This window comes from Lycorma delicatula, chromosome 1 (genome assembly GCF_047948215.1).
Source record: "Lycorma delicatula isolate Av1 chromosome 1, ASM4794821v1, whole genome shotgun sequence".
NCBI lineage: Eukaryota > Metazoa > Arthropoda > Insecta > Hemiptera > Fulgoridae > Lycorma > Lycorma delicatula.
In genome coordinates this window covers 142993318-143015771 of record NC_134455.1, presented here as the reverse complement: position 1 = coordinate 143015771, position 22454 = coordinate 142993318, and the positions used below count along the sequence as shown (strand labels likewise).

Sequence of the window (22454 nt, the reverse complement as noted above, 5' to 3'; positions counted from 1 at the left end):
CAACCAGCGAACAATCCAATCAGGACACTAACTGTTCTAATGTTCTAGAAACAATCATACAGAATACTACACCATCTCAACAGCCAGCCAGTTGATGATCAACTCGATAATTCTCTACAAATTACTACACATTCTATTACACTTTTCAAATAATTATTAATTTTTTCAAAAATCATTTTCTGAAACCGGTAGGTAACCTAAATTTTAAGTAATTTGCAAAACAGTTCTTGAAATATCCGCTTACTAATCAGTTTTGATACAACTTGTTTTCAACTAAAATGACAAAAAAACAGCATGCGTTGGACTAAGAAAAAAAGCCTGTCAAGAAGTACAAAAATACACCTCCCTTCTACAAGATTTTTTTTAAGAAAATGGTTTACTCAATTTCAAAAACACAAATGTGATAACAGATGTTTTCACATTTTACATCATCAGATGAAAATATACTAATAGCTTTTTCAAAAATGTTAAGAGCCACTTACTAAGTTCACTGGTAATCGGATAACAGTGCTATTTTTTGTATTTAATAAAAATTGGGCCAGATTTTACTTAAAAAATTTATTATACCAATGTTTATAATGCTATGTAAAAAGCAGCATTAAGTAAATCCAAGAGCTTTGATGTACTTACAAGTTGTAACACCTCTGACAAGGAAGAAAGAAAATAATGGCCTATAGATCATAACTGTAACTATGAAACTTGTTAAATGAATTTGCAATTAAGATTAAGGAAATTAATGCTGTTAGTAACCAAGATCAGAACTGTAATTGACATGGAAATAACATCTAGGATGTCATTAGTACTAAAGATGAACGCCATGCTCCACTAAATGTATAACAAAATCAATTTCAGAAACTCAAAATTTTATAGAAATTTTTAAAGTAGAGGTATTAAGAGGTCTGTACATAGGAATAAGGTATAAGATTCATAATGTTAAGCATTCAAAATAAAGTGAAGGGATAAGATTCTGTCATATTATATAATTACAATTAAAAGAGGCTCTCTATTCACAATTATTTCAATTATGAATGTACAAAAAAAAAATTTTTCATATCCATAAAAATTTCAGAAACTAATATTTAACAATAAAATATATGCTATGAACAGCAGAAATTATGAAATTTTGCAATCAGAAAAAAGAAATTTCTCATCACACAACACATTCATATACTCATAACTTATTTAATGTTACCTCTGATAATGAAACCTCAATGTAATAAAATTCATAATCTGTAAACTTTTTTGATTATTTTTTAAAATCTTATTTTATGAAAATGTTTCTAAAGGATAAATAAAAATAAAACACTGCAGACAAACAAACTTTTATAGAATCAAACACATTATGTATGAGTTGAAAATATAAACTTATGAACATAATCAAAAATATTAAAACTTCAAACTTCATATGTATTAAGAAACATAAATCAACTATTAATGTCACTCAAGAGTTGAAAATTTTGAAAATCTTGTGAATAACAAAGTCAAAAAAATAATGAAATTTGTCCAGTAGACGAAGTTCCTACTGAAAAAATATTAACAACAAAAGATCTCTGAAAATATGTTTGAAAGATGTAGATAACATTAAATTTTTTTGTGAAAAATGACCCAGATTTAGGAGGAAGCGTTACTGTAAAAAATAATATTAAATGCAATAAGTCCATACAAGCAAAGTTTACCTTCCTTAAAGATCACATACATGTAGATGTATTCTATTTATCAAGGAACTTATTCCTTTCCCAATCATAAAAGAAATTTTATAACTGCATTGACAAAGATTTCCTACTAAATAAAAAATTCATATATGTAATAACTGAAGGAAATACCAAACACTTATAATTTTATAAATTGGGTAAATACCTTTATAGAAATTTTCACCAAAGAAGCTTAAAATAGGCTTTTCATCATTTCCAGTACAATTCTGATATTCATCACAAACACTACTCAAATCGGAAACCAATTTTGCAACAGCATTCATTAATTTTAACAAATTATAAAAGTTTTCTTTACTAAGATGATTTACTGAATTTGTATTATTGGCTAATAGATTTAAGATATTATTCAAAGTAATACTCATTTCATTTGCTTGTACAACAGTCACTCTGAAAAAAAGACATAAAATTTTTATTATTTTACATAAAATAGTTATTCAAAAATAAAAAAATGCTGGCCTATGTTAATAATCAAAATATTAATAAAACGTACATATGATGAAGGAAATCATCATAAAGATAAATTATGAAAATCATCATAAAAACAAATAAATAACACACTTTTAGTTTCTGTATTAATTGATAATCCCTCGATTCATACGCAATTCAAGATTTTCAAACAAAATTATACAATCATTTAAGGTAGAAAGAACTGTGAAACATTGATCAAACAAACCTCATACATAGATCACTCTACTTTGCTCCAAACAAACATTAAAGGATATATTTTTCTAAGATTTGTTTTCATATCATTATGTAAATTGTAATTCTCCTGTCCATGCAAAAAATCTTTACTATTTTGACCTTAACAACTAACCTTCTCTGAATAATTAAATAATTATATCTTCTTTTTTCCTGGAGCACTGACAAACGCTGCCAATGGGGGTAATAACATGGAGCAAAAGTAAGAACTGAAAATAACTGTATATTTAGAACAAAGAAAAGGCGCTAAGCTCTGATGCCTAGTGAAGTGGTAGACCTCAGCTGTTCCTGATATTGATTAAGATGTCGGTTAGAGAACACTGCATCAAAGGTTGGATGATTTGGTTGTACTTTAATATGAGCTACGTAATAGCAGATCATTTGGTTTCATCTATTGCAAAGGGATGGTTCACCACTGTCCACCAGTAGACTTTTCACAGGGCTTGAACAAAATGCACCTATAGCAAGATGAATGAATGAATGATGGACTACTTTGAGCATTCTAAGAACGGTGAACCGAGCAGACGAATAAGCCACACAACCTAAACAGGAATAAACCAGAGCTTGGTAGAAAACAAAAAATTTTTCAGCATTTCTAGCATTTTTAAACATTTTACCTTCAGCTCATTTAAATGTGTTACCCAAGTACGTCATTGATCAAACCACAATCCTAAAAATATAATTTAATTATAAAACTATATTATTAAAAATATAATTATATTCAAGATCTGTGTACATGGTTTAATCAGTTCACCAAGTAAAAACAGTTGAAGGTCAACATGTTTCCTCACGCGTGAAAGCTTATGCATTTCATTTTCTCCACAGAAAACATGAATCCAGTCGTTTTACACCAAGATTCTAAACGGGTTATTGTGTATTGGAGCAGTCTCTCAACAGTAGCTAAAGTTCAACATGCTACATAAACTGAAAAATCATCTACAAATAAAGAACACATAACAGACATTTGCACGCAGTTTGTTATAGTATTTATGGCTACGGCAAAGTAACAATTACGAAATTCCCTATGGTATTCGGTTTTCTAGTGTAAAATTTTCAGATACCGTTGTTCCAACTCAAATTCAAAAAGCCCGACTACTGAAGAAACCTCTGATAAATGCAATATTTCCTTGTGTACCCCATTCATGTAGTTTATTCAGGATTCCTCTCCTCCAAACTTTATCATACACTTTTTCGTATCAAAAAATACAGCAACAAGGTGTTGGCAAAGTAGGAAGGTGTTTTGAGTGACAGATTCAAGAGCTACTACATGACTGATGGACTATCTACCTTGGTGGAAACCACATTATTCCGGAGCAATTATGTCATTTGTCTCAAGATACCACACTAGATGACGGTTTACCTACTATTCACTCATTCCATTAATTTGCACATGGTACTGGTTAAGAAGAAAGGTGGGTAACTTGGGGGCATGATTTATCTTTAACAGGTTCAGTATGGGAAACACCAGTGCTTCTGAACAAGAACCTGATCAGAAAATATTCTATTGTAGATATACAAAAGACGTTGTAATGCAGTACCCAAGATGTGTGATAACATACTGAACCTAATATTATTATTTCCTAATATTATACAAAGATAAGTTTAATTCATTTCGCAAATTTCCAATTACAAACATGATATTTTCTACTGCAACTTATACCTCATAAACTCAGGACAGTATGATGATGCAAGTGAAACTAACCTAAACAAGTTTCCAAACATATTCACTAGATCAATTGACATGGTGACAAGGATGCCATTATTTTCCAATCCAATTGGCTGCAGTGACTGTCCTGATCCACACATGGTTTGAACCTTTCTTCACAGAGCCGATGATGGAGTTGTCCGAGAATTGCTATCAACATTATTAATCCATGATTTCCATTTAGCACATTGAAATACTCTACGATAACAGCCCTCACATTGTGGAAGGGGCAGAGTAATTCAGTCATACGTCTTCAATTGAAATTGTGTAAAGCCCTGCGCCAATCCCTTACTGCATTCCTGCACTTACTGCATCAATCCCTTACTGCATTCATCCCACCAAGGAACAGCAGGCTGCCTTGACTTTCTACCTGTTACAGGAATAAATTCATTTATGTTATCATTATCAGGTGTGTAAACTTGGCAAGTTGGTGACTGCGCTACCACTCATGTCGTATTGGCCAAAGGAATACTTGTATTCAATCCAGTCCACTTTTCAAACCAACCATCTCCGTGGCTGACTCTGAGGCAAGTCACTATTACTGACTGATAACAAATGATCTGCGATTGCTTCCAAAGAAGTTTTTCGAAATCCACCAGGTAAGACGTGGGAATAGAGTTCTCAACACAAGGGCAGATCAATCCATGAAAATCTACCTGATGAAGATGATACAAATGTGTGTGACCTATTGTTCAAAAAGCAAAGATCTAAGTCCTGCATCAGTCGATAAACTACAGTGCCTCAGGAAGAACATGATGATGAACCCCATGAATGGTGATGGGCATTGAAATTGCCAGTTATTAGGCAAGGTAAAGGATCTGTGGAAACAAACTGGGCAGATCATCCTCACTGATATCAAAATTTGGTGGAAGATATAAGTTGCAGATATTCATTTTAAATGGCAACAATATCTTCACTGAGACGCCAAGGATGTTTGTCACTAGCAGAATACGTGCAGCTAATAAGATTTCCCTCAGGAAAACAGCCACACCTACACCTCCTTTGCCCTCAGTTTGATGGCCGCATCTTTCTTAGACGTAACTACGAAAGGATACATTCCACGGTTGAAGGTGAGTCTCCTGCAGACATAGTATTAAAGGAGTTTCTTCTTTTAGTAGGATTTCGGTATCTTCATGGCAAGAACGAAAACCACAAACATTCCACTAAATAATATTTGTAGCCATAAGAAATACTTTTTCCTGTTATATATAAAAACTCTGCGCGCAGATTACTTATCAAATACTACCCGGTTTTTCTTTTTTGACCTTTAGAAGTGCTTTGCTTCTTCAGACACTTCATCTGCCACCATATTCTCATAAAAATTTTGAGATGGTGGAGGGGACTTGGAACCCTAGAAGAACGGAGATGCCGTACCAGGCGATGATGTTTTAATAGATCCGTTCACAGGTATCTTAGTTATTTGCTGTATAATTGGTGCAGCAGAAACTTCATGTGATAGTGAAACAACTATAGTGAATTTAGATAAACTACTATCGGTCTTTCTAGCAGAAGTTACCTTCTTGCCAGTATTCAATGCTGTAATAGCAACCATGAGGAACTTTACTTGATCTGATAAAGCTTCTATCCACTTGGTTAGTTCTTTGCAAGATCCGCATTCATTCTCTTTTTGTATATTGTTAAATGGGGGAGAATGTTCAAAACTTACACCAGATTGTACAGGATTCTTCATTCTGAGGAATTTTCTGTATTCCTGACAAGCCACAGTAAAGGGAACTTTCAGTTCAATACAGATCTTTAAAATAGCTTTTTCTTCTTTGTAAATGGAACATTCTCAATCTTGCAAAGTTTGGACATTCTCAAGATCTTGCAAAGTTTGGACCTTTACATTTTGCACTTTACATTTCAACATATGTGATGTCATCGTGTCCCATACAACTGTAATGTGCACAAACTAGTTCTTTTGTGCAATCATCTTTGTTGTGACCAAAACCCTGACACTGGAAGCATTGTCTTGGGTTAGGTATATATGGTCATACATGGATAGAAATGTAACCTACTTTTATTCTGTCAAGAACAATAACACTTGAAAAAGTTAGAACTAACGATACACCATTCTCCTTTCTCATAATTCTTTGCACTTCATGACTGATCGTGGAGACAACTATTCTTTTATTTCAGGTAATTCTACATCAGCCAAGTTACGGCAAAAGATCATTCCCTTGCTGAAATTCAGCATCTTATGGAGCTCCACTAACACTCCATCTTTCCCTATATATTTAAAGGTTAGCAGTTTCTGACACCGTTCTTCACTGTTCACTTCAATAAACAGGGCACCACTCCTTAGCTTTTTAACAGATTTTGGAGATTACAATGCACTTATTTATCAGGAAGAAAGAAACCTTACCAAACAATTTACCTTCCTCGCCATTCTCACCAAAAGAAACCTTACACAGGAAAAGTTCACCCCCTCTGAAACATTTCGTTTTTTCAAAGTTAAACCTTTGGCTGACAAAAGTTGGTCAAAGTCTCTTCTAATTCCTAGGTCTGTTGGTTTTTTCAAGTGAACCAACAACCACCGAAGGAATATTTTTTGGAATTGACATCAGGTTCCTATAAGTACTGCCGATATAATGTACCACTCCAGAAGAGAGCTGTGTACTGGAACTACAGTTTTAAACATGTTCTTTGGTGCCCAAAGGACATCATTTGAGACCCAATATGTAGAACCATCCACCCACTGACATGATAGTTTCCACCTTGAGTTACGGTGTGTTTCGTAAGATGTCACACATCACAGAGTTTAAATGTAAAAAGAGAGAGTGTCAAATGTTATTGTGTTGCTATGTTGTAATTTGTATAGTGTTGTATATGGTGTGGTGTATATGTATAATGTAAAATGTTTAGCAGCTCAGTGTGTAGTAGGAAATAAAAATGCAGAGGCTAGGGTCATGGGGATGCCAACCCTCAAAGTCTTAAAGAGTAAGACTCCCCAACAAGACAACTATATCAAGTATCTCATCGTCTGCTGTCCTTAACTCAGATATTTAAGGATTCTGTCTTTTCATTTCAGCCTAGATCCTCCCAGTAGTCTTCATCCTTCTGACTTGTCACTCCACAATTCATTCAATCATGAATGCTCTTCTCTTGCCTTCAAACTACATGCTTTTTTAGTCTTCATGTTTTAACCACTATATCAGATTCTTTGTATAATTCTCATAGATCTATACTTTTTCCTCAACACACTATTATTAAAAACTGGATTATAAATCTTCCTCTGTGCTTTATTTTCTAAATATTCCAGTTTTCTTTCATTCTTGCTCCGTACCTACACCTCTGTTTCATATAATAAAGTAGGTTTAATTATTGTGTTATACTCTTATTTTTAGTTATTCAAGTTGCCATTTTCATCCAATTTTTCCTATTTTGTTACCTTCAATTTTAATACTTATTGTTGTATCCTTACACCTGAATTTCTTCCTACTTGCTTACATTTTGTTTTTTCAAAGCTCACTTACTGTTCCACAAAAGTCTTCTTAAAAAGTATTACTGCAAATTTTTTCAGGTTTCTTTAGGTCCTTGTGATCACAGCCACATCATCTAGAAAAATTAAAATGTTAATTTTTCTTCCAATCCATACTTCAATATTCCTCTTCAACAGCTATATTAATAATCAAGGGTAACAGACAATATTGTCTCACTCTGGATTTTATTTCCAATAATACTCCAAACAGCAAAGAAATACTCTCACTATGGTTTTTGGTTCACTTTTGTCAATCTAATAAATTTATTGGGCACCCCAAATTTAGCCATCTTTTCCCAGAATACGGTAAACATATGTTAATGGTAACATGCTTTTTTGAAATAATGAATAGTATACATATGCTTTTGTTTTACTCCTAACTGTTATTTATTGTTAATGTTTCCCTTAGGATAGAAATCTCATCTTTTTGTGCATTTTCCTCTAATGCAGCCAGCTTCTTTTCAAACTATAGATTCCTTATACAATTCTAAAAGCTTCTAGATTATTTTAGAAAAAACCTTTTAAGTCATACTTAGCAGTGATATTCTACCCCTCTGCAGTTGTTTGGTTTTGGTTGTAACATTTCTTATACATAGATACGATAACAGCCTCTTTCCATTCATCTAGTATTCTCTCCTTCCTCCACATTTCTGAAATCAAGCAGGATACGGCAATTTTATCTTCATTTTTAATTTTTCTGGTTAAGCATCTATTTCTGTGGACTTCTGATTTTATAACAGTTTGCTCCTGTTATCATTCCAGTAAGGCTTCTCTATACAATTCAACATTTTGGAATATTACTGGTCCATCCTTTTTAGGTTTCCACTGCATTCAGTACCTTTTCAGAATAATCTTTCCATATCCTCAAGACTCAGTCAATCTGTAACACCAATCCATTCATCATCCTTAATTCATATACACAGCAACAAACAACCCCTTTTTAAAAAATCTCACTGCTGAAAAAAAATTCCAAGCATTATGTGCCTTTCAATTTACTTCTACCACTTTGTTATATCATCAATATGTTTCCTTCCCACCCGCAAACTGATTTTGTAGAAGTTTTTTTTTCTTTTCTCTACTTTTTCTTTGTATTCCTCTGAAAAACTAAGGGTTTCTGACTCTTTTTTTCCAATCATATTTTCTTTGCTGCCTCTTTTTCGTAACTTTAGCTGGTGCCAAGTTTCTTCAATTCCTGTCTCTTGTTCATTCTTTTCATCCACTTCCTCTCCATGCAAACTGGCAAATTGTAATTATACAGTAATAAAATATTCACTAATTTCCCTTTAAAAGAGAAAGAAAAAATGAATGGGGCAAATGATTGTCTCTAACAATCCACAATTCAAAATTGAAAACTTTTATTAGGCATATTTTTAAACTGAAACAGTAAACTTGAAAAGGATATTGGACCTCCAAATACTCAAAAAACCTATTTATTATATTATGCATTCGATTAACTAATAATATATTTCCTAGAAAATACATTAATCTTTCAAGCAGTTCACTTGTCATTTACAATGATAGAAATTGTTTTCTACGTTGAACTAAAACTGTTCTGCCTTTGTTACTTTTACTTCATACCAAATGACAAATAAATAACAAACTAATAACTTACGGTTAATAAAAACACAGCATACAAATTTCACAAGAAACTGAAAAACTTAGAAAATAATGATAAATGAAAAACGTGTTCAAGCTGTTTAATATGTTGGATTCACAACGTAAAACAAGTGTTTTAGTAAAGGAACTACTACTTTATTAACAGCAATAGTGAATTACTGAATTTTATAATACATTAGCAAAACAGGAACCAAACAATTCCTTTTATTCCATGAAAGTTAAATTATAAAAATATATAATGAAATATTATTTCTGAACAAATACTATCCAATGGATCCTTATAAAACAGATAAAATATTTTTCCAGATAGTTATTCAAGCAGAAAACAAAAAGTAATTTTGCTGCCAAGAATTTTTAGTGGGTATTTAAGAAATAGCTCTCCATTTTTCCACACAAGAATGTTCATTTCTTCCTAAAACTGGGTTCTGGCACAGAAAAGCAGGATCACAAGGAACATGATTTATACTCTATGAAGCACCTCACTTTAGAAGATAGTACGGATTTTGAAGTTATACTTCTTTTGGTGCATTACGAGAAACTGATTGAAACTGAGTGTATTTTCAGCAAGTAATGGAAGAAGCACACACCGATGCAACACACCATCAAGATTTGCACAGGCCCAAGCAGATCAGTTTGCAAGCACATGCATGTAGTGTCTAATTTGGTCAGTCGTTCAATGCAATTAAGTGATTAGCATGTGATGTAAACATAACAGATATTGAGTCGTAATAAATACATAATTATATACACGGATTTCTGAAGACTTTTATTTCAAATCTGTGAATATTGTTGTTCATATTCATAAAACTTTATTTACAGTGCAGCATAATTTTTTTTTTTTTTAAATTATGTATCAAGATTTCAGGTTATATTTATGTAAATATTATTTTTTATGAATAAAATTATATTTTTTAATGACACAGATAATAGCATACATGAGATAAATTTTTGATTTTGCATAAATAATTTTAAATTTACCAAAAACAAAATTTTTGATAAAATACACTATTATAAAATAAAACTATTTGTATCATATTTTTCATATCATAAGCCGCTGATAACCCCCACACCTATTCAATCATCATCCAAAGAATTAATAAAACCAAACTGATTGAAATACATTTGATGAACTTTGTTTTATATGAGAACAAATACTTCAATACTTTTTAAACTGTATAAAATAAAAATTATTTAATTTAATATAAGTGTTATTTATTCAAACTTTTTAAACAAGTGAAACAAATAAACAGGTGAGGAAGCGATTGATAGATTATACAAACTGGTGTGCAATATTTCTGAAAAAGGGGAATTTCCGTCAGACTTCAAAAAAAGTGTTATAGTCATGATACCAAAGAAAGCAGGGGCAGATAAATGTGAAGAATACAGAACAATTAGTTTAACTAGTCATGCATAAAAAATCTTAACTAGAATTCTATACAGAAGAATTGAGAGGAGAGTGGAAAAAGTGTTAGGAGAAGACCAATTTGGTTTCAGAAAAAGTATAGGGATAAGGGAAGCAATTTTAGGCCTCAGATTAATAGTAGAAGGAAGATTAAAGAAAAACAAACCAACATACTTGGCGTTTATAGACCTAGAAAGGGCATTCGATAATGTAGACTGGAATAAAATGTTCAGCATTTTAAAAAAATTAGGGTTCAGATACAGAGATAGAAGAACAATTGCTAACATGTACAGGAACCAAACAGCAACAGTAATAATTGAAGAACATAAGAAAGAAGCCGTAATAAGAAAGGGAGTCCGACAAGGATGTTCCCTATCTCCGTTACTTTTTAATCTTTACATGGAACTAGCAGTTAATGATGTTAAAGAACAATTTAGATTCGGAGTAACAGTACAAGGTGAAAAGATAAAGATGCTACGATTTGCTGATGATATAGTAATTCCAGCAGAGAGTAAAAAGGACTTAGAAGAAACAATGAACGGCATAGATGAAGTCCTAAGCAAGAACTATCGCATGAAAATAAACAAGAACAAAACAAAAGTAATAAAATGTAGTAGAAATAACAAATATGGACCACTTAATGTGAAAATAGGAGGAGAAAAGATTATGGAGGTAGAAGAATTTTGTTATTTGGGAAGTAGAATTACTAAACATGGACGAAGCAGGAGCGATATAAAATTCCCAATATAGCACAAGCGAAACGAGCCTTCAGTAAGAAATATAATTTGTTTACATCAAAAATTAATTTAAATGTCAGGAAAAGATTTTTGAAAGTATATGTTTGGAGCGTCGCTTTATATGGAAGTGAAACTTGGACAATCGGAGTATCTGAGAAGAAAAGATTAGAAGCTTTTGAAATGTGGTGCTGTAGGAGAACGTTAAAAATCAGATGGGTGGATAAAGTGACAAATGAAGAGGTATTGCGGCAAATAGATGAAGAAAGAAGCATTTGGAAAAATATTGTTAAAAGAAGAGACAGACTTATAGGCCACATACTAAGGCATCCTGGAATAGTCGCTTTAATATTGGAAGGACAGGTAGAAGGAAAAAATTGTGTAGGCAGGCCACATTTGGAATATGTAAAACAAATTGTTAGGGATGTAGGATGTAGAGGGTATACTGAAATGAAACGACTAGCACTAGATAGGGAATCTTGGAGAGCTGCATCAAACCAGTCAAATGACTGAAGACAAAAAAAAAAAATTCCAACTTTTATTCATGGTATTTAATTTTGTCTATCAATCGTTTGACTCAGTTCAAATTTGTTTGAATGCATAAAAAAATAATTTTTTTATTCACACCAAAGTATAATTTCCTACATGTGAACACATAAGTACACACAAGCTTTTTTAAGATTACTGATATCTATAATAATGAAATTATAAATTTTAGAAAGTAATCAGATCAATATAAAAAATACTGTTTTCTGTAAGGTCACATGCAAGAATCCCTAGGCATCAAAATCTTCAACTAAATGATTGTAAAAAAAAAATTAACTGGATGATCATCAACAGTTAGTGAATAATATATAAATTAAAACAGTTATTACATTTTTTTGTAATTTCCATCAAATATTTTTTAACCGTGTCACCATCAACCACATTTAAAAAAAAATAATATAAAAAAATTTGTTTTGGCACAAAGTGGTTTTATAAATCACTTGCCCGTTTTAACAATATCATAAAAACTATATCCAATCATTTAAACAATGTATAGAGATTAATAAGTAATCCAGACTATGGCATTATATAACAAGGTAGTAGAGATTAAACAAAACAGCAATGGAAAATGCTTACTAAACAGAGATGATAGATGAAATAACATGTTAACAGAAACATCTACAATCAAATAATAATGATAAATTTTTAAGTCAAACTTTTATGAAGAAACACATATCACATCTAAAAACAAATTCAACATTCAAGAATGATTTATTTCTGAATGTTGCATTTGTAGATTACATTATAATCAGTAAAGTTATAAAGACGGCAAATGCAAAATAAATTTTCTAAATCACATGTGTACAAGTTAAAATGTTAAGAATGTCCAGTTCATTCATTAGTCAGGCCAACCACCAAACAGTTTTTTATCAACAGATTAAGGAGCACAAACTGAATTCAAATAGAGAATCAAGGTTTATATACACCCCCCCCCCCCTAATAGAAATGGAATATTTATATACAGACAGTATGGGAATAAATTCAGTATGGGGCTGTATGAAAAGTTTGAAGTCTGCATCCAAAGTACAGAAATGGATGTTAAGAAGAATTATTAAGTAAGGTTGAAAAACAGAATCTTTATTCTGTTTTTATTCAACCATGTCTTAAATCTACCATCAACCACCTAATATCTACACAGACAGATGTGTGTGAGGAATTTGTCTCCAAGCAACATCTCCTTGCTGTGACCTTAGATACTGAAAAGGCCTATGAAATGGCTTGGAGAGAGAGGATAATTGCTTAATTGCTACCTTGTTACAGAACGATGTTAATGGGAATATGTTTGCGGTTTATAGCTAATTTTCTGAGTACACGGACAATCCATGTTAGAGCTAATGGAGTCCTTTCAAAGATCTTCAAAATTGAAAACGGAGTCCCACAGGGATCTGTCCTAAGTGTATTGCTCTTCTTGGTTGCTATCAATGGGGTGGCTGATGTTATCACTCTGCCAGTTAAGAAGAAATGTATCTTCACTGATGATGTCACTATCATCTGCAGAGATAAGGAAATTGGAACTACGAGGAAAATAATGCAGAATTCGTTGAACTCGGTGCACAGATGGGCACAATGTAGTGGTTTCGAACTGACGGAAACCAAGTCTTAATTAATTATTTTCTCTGGGCAACCAGTCGGATGCAAAGACTTAGTGTGACTACACTTAGGTGAAGACAAGATAAAGGTAACAAACGAGATTAGGCTTCTTGGTGTAACTTTTGATGAGAAACTGACCTTTTTGAGCTGCATTAAGTACACCAAGGCTAAATGTCTAAGGAGAATGAATATCCTTAAACTCATTTCATCTTCTGTAAGAGAAATATCAAAAAGTGTTATTTAAAAGACAATTTTTTTGGTATCTGAAGATATACTTCATACAGCTAACATTGTTATACATAATTGTAAATTTTGCAATTAACTTATATTTTATTATAAATAAATTTGTAATTTCATGATTAAAATAATCCATAACTTTTACTTTATCAAATTAGTAAAGGAGTTATGTGTAAAAGAGAAGCAGTTATTGAAATTTTCAAAGTCAGTGTTTGCTGGAACATTGGTACTACATTAGGTTATGTGATTACCTGACGTTTTAATGAAATTTTAATAACTTTAATCTTATGTTCCACTGTATTATAATAAATTTAATTCTTAATTTATTTCATAAATTTTAGAATTCAATGTGTTTGTTTTTATAATTGCTAAATTCTGTTTTATTTTTAATTTGTATAAATTATTTGTAATTTATATTTAGTTGTACTGTCATTTAGAAAGAAAGGAGAATCTCCTTCTTGAGGAGATTCTCCTTTCTTCCTTAAAAATAATTTTTTTACACATTCAAACAAATCTGAACTGAGTCAAACGATCGATAGACAACATTAAATACCACGAATAAAAGTTTCAATAAATAACACTTATATTAAATTAAATATTTTTTTATTTTATACAGTTTAAAAATGCACAGCATGTTTAGATAATGTTCACTGTTCACTGTCTGTTCCAAAAAAAAAAGGATCCTATTACCCCAAAACTTGCGATAGCGGCCCATACCATAATTCTTGGAGTGTGATGCGCCTTTTCATGAAGCACATGTGGATTTTTGGAAGCCTAGAAATGCACATTTTGTTTATTAACAACCCCATCTAGGTGAAAATATGCCTCATCTGAAACCCAAATATTGTTCAACAATACATCTTGGTTCACAGCCCATTCAGCAAATGCCATTTTCTTTGATGTTTGTTGTCAACTGTTATTCTAGGCAACACTGTTATACTGCTATTTTTTATGGACACAAATGCAAATCAGTTTTTAAAATTCACTGCAAAGATTACTTAGAAATTCCAAGTTGCGCTGCAGCTTTTCTTGTTGATTTGCGTGGGCTCCTAGCAACACTGGTCTGACAGCTTCGACATTATATGGAGAATGAACATTGGCATTCATGCTTACTCTCAAAAACTGAACAATCACTATTAAATTTTTCGTAAAGTCTGCATATTTTTTTAAATGAGTATGACCACAGAGTTTGAAAATGTGCACAAAACCATCTTTGTGTATGCACCACACTTTTCATTTTCATTTCATTAAAACAGTCTTTACAGACTGTTCAACAATCAGTTTCCCTTTGTCAGCCAACTTGGAACAACACATAAACAGCGCACTCGGAAAGAAAAATACTCTTTCCTGACAAACATAACATTCCTATAATTTAGTTTAATCTGTAAAACTAATAAGCACTACAAAAACATAATTAACATATATAATTAAGCTTCAAAATTATTCATACACCAATTTAAAATATTTTGGTTTAATTTTTTATAAGCAAAATAATCTTCTTGTTACTTGTTTACAATAAATTTATTATATAACAGATTTATATCTAGTATAACGTTTATCAGCCATGTGCCTTAGTGATGTATTCTATTTTTTATTTAATTAAAGATAATACCGTAAAATATAACTTTTTATTGCAATCTACATTGTTGCCAGCACAACAGTTGACATAAATAAAACACACATATAAATAGTACCAACTGCTTACATGTAAAATACTTATACTGTCAAATAATGTTACACTGTAAAAAACATAATACTACTAAAAATAATACTACCTGAAAAGCTATACTAAAATAGATATACTAATGACTAGAAGATATGAATAATTATTCATTTTTCTTATTACTAATGTGCTGAGGAAAATAATTTACTTCAGATCGCTAAAGATGTTAATTTAATATTATTGTTAATACTGACAGTATAGTAGTTATCTAATAACTGTTTGATATAATTTTTGCATTTCTATAAAATATCATATGGAAAAAGTATAAATTTTTTAATATGATTTAATTGATAATACACATAGTTTTTAATACTGTTCTATTATACCTACACAATTAACTATTATCATACATATTATACTTTAATATTGTATTCTTTTGAATTTTTTCTAACTTTCTTTACTAGAGAACAGTTTTCCAGAAGATGACCTTTTTTAAAATGACGACTCAATTCCAAACTTCTGATGCATTATTCTGATTCATAAAAACTTAGAATAATTTTTTTTTTAATTTTTGGACAGTAATGTAAAGTTTGGGCAGATCTTTATCCCCCCTAACACCATAAAATCAAACAACATGTGAATACCTTTCTTTTGACATCAGATTCATTAATGCTTTTCAATCAAAATCTCACCATGTAACAAGCAGAATGTTCTGAAAAGAGATGTATAGAACGATATAAATCTAATATATAAATGCGAAAGTTTGTGGTGGTTCTGTACGTTTGTAACAGCATTACACAAGAACCAACCAATAAATTGCTTTTAAATTTTCAGGATAAATTTGTGTTACCCCCAGGCAAGGTTTTACGACATAGTTTGAGGCCCCAGTCTGCTTGGTGGTGAACTTGTGAATTTTTCCTCTTGGAGTTAATACCATTTTTGATTTCGTTTTTTGACAAAAATAATAGACTATGAATTTTATCACATATCCAATTTTCAGCTCTCTACCTTGACCCCTTCCCGAGATATATGGTATTCTCGGGTAATGAAAAGAAGAACCAAAAGAAATATGTTCTTTTACAGCAGCAGCGTATCAGAGCTTCTATTCAAGGAACAAGGGAAACTACGGTAAAAAGAGTTTTTCAGGCTTTAATTCTTAATCAGTATTATTTTCACAACAATGAGGATAATGAATACAATATGGAAGTCTATATTAGACAGGAAGGGATGCTTCCTGTCTTCATACACTTACTTCAAGCCTGTCTTCACTTGAAGCCACTGTCTTCAAGCTTTGCTTCATGCACTCTGACCGGCTAGTTTATTTATATAATTAGAGTATTACAAAATAAATGAATAAAAAAGCAACTTTATAATTGTTACCTCTCTCCAGTTTGTCTACAGTGTTCTTTGGAATCTTTAAAGTGTTTAATTATTTCATTTTGACAGAATATTTTCACAACAGGCATAATATTCTGCAACCAAAAACTACTGATAAAGTTTACTTTGCTACTATGCTACAGAAACAAAAAATATTTCATATTATTCTTAAAACATATTTCATAAATTCTAAAAGTTTACAAACAACTTTCACCATATGCTTTTAAAATTTTAATGGTGTTATTGAAAACCATTATCATTTACTGCTGCTGTTTCAATCGAAAACTACTCTCATTCAGTGAACCTTTTTACTCTATGAAATTTTTATATTACAATAATTACTTACAGATAGTTTTTTGTCTGAAATAATCAGAAATACTAAAATCACAATATTTCAACAATTGCATACTACATTTGCTAAGTTTGCTATGTGCCACCATCAAAACAAAACACCTATCTCTTAATTTACTATTTGAATCAATCAATTCAATTTTCTTCATTAATCTTTCAAACTAAAGACATTATTTTTAATAAGTAAAAAGGTATTATTTCCGGTTTTCTGGTTTGAAGATTACTGCTACAATTAATGTAGCCAATAAAATGGAATAATGTGTAATTTCTTTATTCAAAAGATTAAAAATTAAATATTTCTGTAATATTGTATGGACAGAAAATATTTTACCAAGGATGTAAACATTTTTTATTGATAGCATTTTTTTAACTGGGTTTTTTTTATTTATTATTTGGAATATACATGTAGAAAAGAATAAATAACTAACAAATAAGAAATAGGATACTGACCACAAAATAAAGCAGATAACAATTAATAGCCATAATAATCAATCATAATAATAATAATAATAATAAAATAAAGTATTTTTTACAAAAATAAATACTGTCATACAGATAAAGATTAAAAAAAAATTAAATGACCAAAATTAAATTCAGAAAGGTTAAAATTATCTCAATTTGCAAATACTCTTTTACCATATAACTACAAAATTACCTATGATTCAAAGTAATATGAGAGAAAATTTTTAATTTCATGGGCAAAAATATTACTAGTTTTTTGTTTTTTTAATATTGCATGGAATGCTAAAAAGACAATATCAAACTATAAAAAGGTTTGCAAACTTTAGTCATTAAGAGAGCTTTGAACTTCTTCATTTAAGTAACTTCTATTTTGTTTTGAAACTAATGTCTACATTCTCCTCGGTATCAGTTCGTTAGGTGGCAAATTTATCATTTTCTTCCCAACACTCGTTAATGAGTGAGTATTGATAAGGTTATAGTAAAAAAATGCCTTTATAAAACCTTTTAAGGCTCATAACAAAAGATCCCTTTATGTATAAAAATGAAATTAAAGATTACTAATATATCAATATTTTTCCTATTTATAAATGAATCCCTATAAAAAGACGACACGATCATGATTTTGTCATAGAGAAACATCAATGTGTATGTTTTTGTACTTTGGGTGAAAAAACCAACCACAGTATAAATACAATATTGTATTAAAAAACAAACAAAAATAATTCTTATAGATTATTTTTTGAAATCATTAAATATTTTTAAATCTATACATTAAATTCCTCCTCAGCCAGGCTACTTACAGGCAGCAAGTGATTTTATGTAATAAATTATGTTTGACGACAAACAGATTTTTATTTTTTTCCATAATTTCATTTAAAATTATACAAATCCTTTAGTAAGCTATACTGAGTTATATTTTACATGTTTTGTTTATACGAGAGTAAATCAAATATAAACGGGATTTTTGTTCCTGAGCATCTACAGTTGGTAGGACTGGACCCGCACTTCTAGTATGCTTGGGTAGAGTTATTAGGAGTGGGGAGAGTCAGCCATTCCACACTCCCAACCAATCTGTCAGTAACGCTCACGATGTCGAAGCAACAGGTGCAGCCCTCCACTGCGCAATGCATAATTATAACATTTCTTGTTCATGAAGGAAATTTTCCAGAGATTGACTGCACAGTTCAGGGACCAAACACTATCAAGGACTCGTATGTTTGCCTGGCATAAAGAGTTTAAGGAAGGATGAGAATGAGTGAAAGATCAGGAACATGATCACTATCCTCACACCAGCATTACAGACGAAAACATTCATGCAGTTTGAAACATTCTTGAAGACAATCGATGGGTGAGAGTATCCAAAATTGCAGAATAGATTGGAATAAGTTATGGGAACTGTCAAGTAATCATCACAAATGTCCAAAAGTTCCGTAAAGTGTTTGCCAGATGGGTCCATCACCTTTTGACCGCAGATCAGAAGTTGAGATGTTTGGAGGTTTGTCATAGGCTTACAGCAAGGTATGCGAAAGAAGGTAATGCATTTTTGAATCAGATCATCATCTGCAACAAAATGTGGATCCACCACTACACTCTCCAGTCGAAACAAGGCAGTATGGGGTGGCAGAGGAAAGGGAGGCAGCCCCAGTGAAAGCCAAGACTCAACTATCAGCAGACAAGATTCTTTCAACCATTCCTTTCAAACGGCTAGGTATTTTGCTCATTGATTTTTTGCATGCGCAACGCACAATCAATGCTGCTTACTACTGCGAGCTGTTGAACGAGGTGAGGGCTGCATATCGTTGCAAAAGACAAAACCAACCCAATTCGAGAGGCCATCCTCCTCCATGACAACACCAGATCCATACTGCAGCTCTAACAGTCTCAAAACTAGAAGAAATGCATTGGGCTCAACTTGAACATCCTCCCTACAGCCCAGACCTATTGCCCTGTGATTTTCATTTGATTGGGCTGCTTAAAGAAGCTCTAGGAGGGAACGATTTGAAGATGACAAGGGTGTGGAGGGATTCATGTGCAAATGGCTCCTGACGCAATCAGCTTCATTCTACGATGCAGCGACAAAAAACCTTCCTTCTCACTGGGAAAAATGTCTTTCTAAAAAGCAGTTAACTATATAGAAAAATTAATTATATTTTACTTTTATTTTTCAATAAATAATTTTTTTTAAAAATAAAATCCCATTTATATTTGACTTACCCTTGTAATTTTAATAGATCTTTTAGTGATTGATTTAGCCACCATAAGTGATTATTTCTAAGCAAAAATCAAGTAAATAAACAAAAAAATTCAATATATACTGAATATGAACTATGATTAATTTATTAATACCCAATACCTAAAATATAAATGAAATTATAAAAGTGACTTTCAGGTCTGTATGCATGCCCTGCTTCAGTTAATTTATGAAGAACACAATTTACACCATTAGCACATTACACAATTTGAATGTAAATGTAATATCTAAATGCTTGCAATATGCAAATTTGGATATTTCATTACCTGGCAACACTGTATATCATTCATTAATTGATTTAAATCTTTAACATCAATAATGAGATCCTCTACTGGATGAACAGTCAATAAAGTGCACAAAAGTTGACAGGTACTTGAAGCAACCAATTCTGAAACATGTATCAATAATCATGGCTAAAAAAAATATTAAAAAAATGAAATATACGTACATATATATATATATATATACATATAAAATCAACTGACTGTAAGGGATTCTATAAATATCTGTACCAAAATCAAAGCATATACTATACACAAGCAGACTTTGACACACTCCTTATATTTTTTCTCTGAGTCTAGTAAACGTAACTGACAAGTCAACCAATAAAGCAGGTTTTTATGTTAAAAAATGGTAAGAAGCATCAATAAATAGGAAAAGACCATATCAAAAATTCAGAAAAGGTAAAATTCTATAATTTTTTAATTCATCAAAAATCAAAATTTAAATCTATTACAGGTAGGTACTTTCCTGAAATGTACTTCATATTTTGAAAATATGAGTGAGGGAAATGCTCTGTTTGAGAACCATGTAAATTATGATTTTAAAATATCAGGTACTGACTTGAATAACTGTTTAAAATCTTATTTCATAAAATAGTAAAATTTTTAATAAATATTTAAATAAATATTTAAATATTTATTTTTAATAAATTTTTAATATTTAATTTACATCTCTGTTATTTGTAATTGCATCCTTGATACCGATTTAAAATAACTATAAATACAATTAATACATCTAAAAACATCTACTCAGCTTAAACATCTACACCAATACAGCTAAAAATATCTACACAAGAAAAGTCAATAAACAGGTCACATGAGACTATTATATAATATTGTACTTATATTTTCTTGCATGGTCAACTGCTTTGATGTGTAATCCACAATCACTAATGTGTGCATTGAAGATAGCTTTCCTTAATTTTTTCTACATATGCTCAGCATATCCAACCTACAAGCTTTTATAAATCTCAAATTCCTTTTTTCTGTTTCCAAATATGGTAGTTAACCTAGAAAGCTGTTGGTCAGTAGCAGTGGTGTGCTCCTGTTTCTGTTTGTCATGTTCGTGTCTTTTCCTGGAATACCATCTACATATAGTTAATAATCACTGTTTGATCATGTTTGTTTAAACAAAGATGAAGCATTGTAAGGTGCTGTCCTATTTCATTTTAGTAATAGGCATAATTTCTTGAACATAATTCTACAACAAAGGTTTTATTTCTAAAATATGAAATAGTTAAAAGAAAAATATATAAAAAATCTGATGTGGACACCACATGACTTCCTTGTACACATATTAAATTACATATACACATTTTTTTAAATGAAAAGTACATAAAATTTTATTTCATTAATAACTTCTGATATTTTTTTCATATTTTTTTTTTTTTGTTAATGAATTATTTACTGTAAAACTTTTTACAATGAGGTTAATAATTATTAATAAATAAATATATTTAAATTAAAAAAAGAAAAAGTTAAAAAAAGGAGATGAAGTTTGACTCAAATCGATGTGCCTTCCTCTAAGATTCAAATATTTCATTAATTAAAATTTATTGGCTATAACTCTGGAACCAATGAAAATAAGTACCACTTATCATACATCGCTGTAGAGCTCTCAATGAGGGCTGATACTACAGTTAAGAAAAATTCCAAAATCCATGTTTTTTGGATTTTGGGCTTTTTTGGACACTTTTGGTCTAGTTGATTGCATCTAGTCGATTGCACAACTAGATGTTACAACAGTCCTAAATCCAAAATTTCAACATTCTACGGCTAATCATTTTTGAGTTGTGCAAGATATATACATACATACAGATGTCATGCTGAACTAGTCAAAACGGATTCAAGAATGGTCAAAATGGATTTTTCTATTGAAAACTGACATTTTTTCACAATCACAATACTTCCTTTACTTCATACTAGAAGGTAAAAAGATTACATCACATCCTGGAAAAATGCTACAAGGTTAGCAATCCATTAAATTTAATTTATAATTTACTGTTCAAGTAGTTTATTTTATTACTCTATTCACAATACCTTTTATAATAATGTGAATCATTACCTATCATGTGATTTTTAAAAAAGTCTGTAGACTAAAACTTTCTCTACAAGCTTTATTAATTTTGCTGATGTAAAAAAATTATAAGAAAAATTTAACTGTCTTCTTATATGCTTAAACATGTTTAATAATAAGCAAATTTGGACATCATGCTGATATTATCCCTGACAGCTAAAAAAATGAAAACAATTTGTAGCTTATTTGTTCAGTTCATAGCATATTCTTATGCGGAGGTGTTCAGTAAGATTCTGAAAAAAATTTTACTTTATATGGCATTTTCTAAG

At 31.0% G+C, this 22454-nt stretch overlaps 1 protein-coding gene across 2 annotated transcripts in view; it reads right to left on the bottom strand.

Moving 5' to 3' along the window:
* The window catches only part of mei-41 (ATR serine/threonine kinase meiotic 41), a 152724-nt gene that overhangs the window by 94002 nt on the left and 36268 nt on the right, over window positions 1-22454 (bottom strand). For both annotated transcript variants that reach the window (XM_075362915.1, XM_075362925.1), the window contains exons 8-10: window positions 20094-20215; window positions 16767-16858; window positions 1858-2099 (exon numbers count right to left, since the gene is read on the bottom strand). In XM_075362915.1, the coding sequence (XP_075219030.1) occupies window positions 1858-2099; window positions 16767-16858; window positions 20094-20215 (456 nt within the window). The remainder of the gene's footprint in view (window positions 1-1857; window positions 2100-16766; window positions 16859-20093; window positions 20216-22454) is intronic.